Source organism: Priapulus caudatus, unplaced genomic scaffold (assembly GCF_000485595.1).
Source record: "Priapulus caudatus unplaced genomic scaffold, Priapulus_caudatus-5.0.1 Scaffold21, whole genome shotgun sequence".
Lineage (NCBI taxonomy): Eukaryota > Metazoa > Priapulida > Priapulimorpha > Priapulimorphida > Priapulidae > Priapulus > Priapulus caudatus.
In genome coordinates, this window is record NW_014577082.1 from 867,945 (window position 1) to 871,590 (window position 3,646).

The 3,646-nt window shown below is 50.4% G+C and overlaps 1 protein-coding gene across 1 annotated transcript in view; it reads left to right on the plus strand.

The window, feature by feature from the left end:
- The window catches only part of LOC106812930 (inhibitor of growth protein 2-like), a 12,824-nt gene extending 9,290 nt beyond the window's left edge, over positions 1–3,534 (plus strand). The window contains exon 4 of the mRNA XM_014816943.1: positions 2,383–3,534. Coding sequence (XP_014672429.1) covers positions 2,383–2,849 — 467 coding nt within the window. The 3' untranslated portion in view covers positions 2,850–3,534. The remainder of the gene's footprint in view (positions 1–2,382) is intronic.
- The last annotated feature ends 112 nt before the right edge of the window (positions 3,535–3,646 follow it).

Consider the following 3,646-nt stretch of genomic DNA (forward strand, 5'->3'; position numbering starts at 1 on the left):
CCCAGACAGTATTTCTTAAGAGCCCGCAATATGCGCCCCATCCAAATAGCCTAATTTCTCGAGTACCCTAGACTAGCAAATACTACCTCGTCGATGCGACTCAATCATACTACTTATCGCACAAAATAACACTCACTTCCTTCCCTATTCTCACTGCGCGTTGTCTTATCAAAAGCCGCTTATTGAAAAATCACTCCCAATATTAGTTCAAAATTCCGCACTACTTGTTAGACACCGCCTTCACGCTTGCCTGCCAAGGCCAACCATTACAGCGGCGACCCTGCAACACTCTGCGGCAACATGCTGCCACGTTCACCTAACCGCTCTGATCTACGCGGCCCGCCTAACATGGTTGACCCGGACCCCAAACAATCTTGGCCGTTTGGCCGCCCGCCCAGCATACTGCCAGATCCATTATCGCACCCTTCTTGCTGGCCATTTAAGCCAACACCGCCGCGCTAGAAATGGCGGCAGAGAACTAACTTCTCATATTTGCCTCATAAACGCCGACCGCCCTGCGCTGTGATTATGCCCCATCGACGACGCAAGTAACTCTGCTAGCGCTAGTACCTGGGAGAAATTAGCCGCCCTTTGCCGACTGGCACATATTGGCTTTATACGCACGGTCATTCGCTGTGCTAAAATGGCATTACCATACATATTCAAGCCAGCTCTCCTTATGAACTTCCTCCATTAATAGTATATACATGACACAAAAAATAATAAATGACCACAATAAAGTCATTTACTCTATAAAAAGCAATCACAATAGCACTTCATCGCTAAAGGCCACAGCTCAATACAGCCCGCTAGTATCTGTTACACCCAGAGAGCGCCTATGACAGAGATCGCCCCATATAACATTCAACTCTACAAAACCCCGCAATATGATCGATGTGCATAGCCAGATCATCTGTGTTGGCCAGCGATAAGCCCTTGATCGCTAATCGAGCCGAATAATCCACTATGCGCAATTCTTTCCTAAAACTTTTACTGCAGTAAACTCACTGCATGCGGCAACACACTTACTACTGTTACATAGCTAACCTACAGGACTTGTTGTAGCTGTAAACACTGCCTCACACATCATAAGCTAACTGCTGTTGCTAGCTAAGTAACACCTGTACACCTCGTAACACATCACGCCTTAACTACTGTTGGTAGCTGTTATAAACCACTGTAACACGTAACACATAAGCTAACTACTGTGCTAGCCCTGTAACACATGCTAACACCTCGCTAAACACAGTCAGTAAACTACTGTATGTAGCTGTAACACTGCTAACCACCTCGTAACACTGCCTAATGCCTGCTAACTACATAGTAGCGTACTGTTCATGCCTAACTCTGTCAGCATGACACCTGTCATGTCCTGCGGTATTAAATCATACATTCATATTGCATCCGTGTCTACGTACCATGTGGGTAGAACTAGTGTAGCGACTAGTTCTACCCACCAACATATAGCAACCTTCTTATCATATCTTCAGGAATGCGCGTGTTCATGATTATCTTCATTCGCGCTCTGCCCCGACTCGCTGCCGCCACAAACTCAGCCCCTTAGCTCACTCGACCGCCCGTTGCCTAACATGCCCGACCACAGTATTTAAGCTATGATATATCCACATCGCATCCATCGCTCTCATCTCCTCTACTTTCTCTCTCTCTCTCTCTTCTCTCTCATCACTCTACTCGCTCTCATCTCATACATCTCTCTCCTCTCTCTCTACTACTCTACTCTACTCTACTCTCCTCTCATCTATCTCATACTCTCTCCTCTCTCTCCGTCATACTCTCTCTGCCGGCTGCCAGCACCCTACCACCATGGTGCCCTATAAACACTAGCTATATATAGGCTTAACGATCACACACAAAAACAAGTCCTTCCCCCCCCATCCGTTTCGTTCTCTCTCAGCACTGTGCGCCTTCGCCCCCCCGGAATTAATGTCAACATACTAGTGTCTGTAACTATGGAGTGGCCACAACTACGGTGCTATACATCTATACTTAATGCAAGATCATCTTCTCTTCTCTCTCTCCTTTCTCTCTCTCTCTCTCTCTCTCTCTCTCTCTCTCTCTCTCTCTTCTCTCTCTCTCTCTCTCTCTCTCTCTCTCTTTCTCTACCTCTCTCTCTCTTTTCTTTCTCTCTCTTCCTCTCTCCTCTCTCTCTCTCTTCTACCTCTCTTCTCGCTCTCTCGCTCTCTCTCTCATCTCTCCTCTCTCTGCTCTACTCCTCTCTCTCTTCTCTCTCTCTCTCTCCTCTCTCTCTCTCCTCTCTCTCTCTCTCTACCTCCTCTCTCTCTCTCTCTCTCTCTCTTCGTCTCTCTCTCGCTCTATATCTGTATCACCCACAATCATCTCTCTCGACCGCATGCGTTGCAGAGATGGGCAAGCCGGAGGAGAAGTCGGACGTCGCCCGTCAGCAGCCTGAGGAGCGTGGCGCCACCTACGTCGTCCCGATCAGCCGTGACAAGGCATCCCTGAAGCGCTCCCGCCGCGCGAAACCAGACACCGCCGCCATATTGCGCGACGTCGTCGTCCCGCTAGAGGTCGTCGCCGCTCCCGTCGTCGTCGAGGAGAAGCTGCGGCCGAAGAAGAAGAAGCGGAAGACGAAGGTGGAGAAGGAGAGGACGCCGGACTCCCCCGTCGCAGAGGCGATCGATCCGAATGAACCGGTGTACTGCCTCTGCCAGCAGGTGTCGTTCGGCGAGATGGTCGGGTGCGACTATGAGCATTGCCCCATCGAGTGGTTCCACTTCTCCTGCGTGAAACTCGTGTCGAAGCCGAAGGGAAGGTGGTACTGCCCGCGTTGCCGCGGTGACAACAGCAAGACGTGTCGCTACAAGTAGCGTTCGCGCGTTGCCGCGGCGACGACAGCGAGACGCATCGCTACAAGTAGCATCCGCTCGTTGCCGCGGCGACGACAGCAAGACGCGTCGCTACAAGTAGTGTCCGCGCGTTTGTGTTGAAGCGGGAGAGTTGTGCCTCGCTGTCCCTCGCACGGCAAACAATGTGACTTTCAAATGCAATTTCGGACGGTGTGTGTGTTTGGGGAGGGATGTTTAACGTGAGGCTGGTGAGGTTCGATCACCGATTGGTGAACTTCGACGGAATCCTTGCTCTAGGTGGGATTAGGACGGCAACTCGTTACACCTACGTCAGGTGCTAAGTACATAGTGCCTCCCCTTCGCTCCAATACAAGATTACTCGTGGTTTCTCCAGGGACTAGACTGTGTTTTAAAACGAGGCCTTGACCTGGAGGATAATGACACTACCATCAACGTTGGCTGTGTACTGACTGGTTCAGCCGACCAAAGATATTGGTATCAGCATTCTGAGACCAGCGTGCTGGCTGCCAGTGTATTGTCTGCAACGGCTCTGCATGACTGACTGAAGAACAATGACAGACAGACTGACTGACAGTTAGCACACTCTCATGCATATACGTGCACATATAAGCTATCATCATCATCATCTGCCTCTTTTCTCTCCTCTCTCCCTCCTTTCTCTCCTCTCTCCCTCCTTTCTCTCCTCTCTCCCTCCTTTCTCTCCTCTCTCCCTCCTTTCTCTCCTCTCTCCCTCCTTTCTCTCCTCTCTCCCTCCTTTCTCTCCTCTCTCCCTCCTTTCTCTCCTCTCTCCCTCCTTT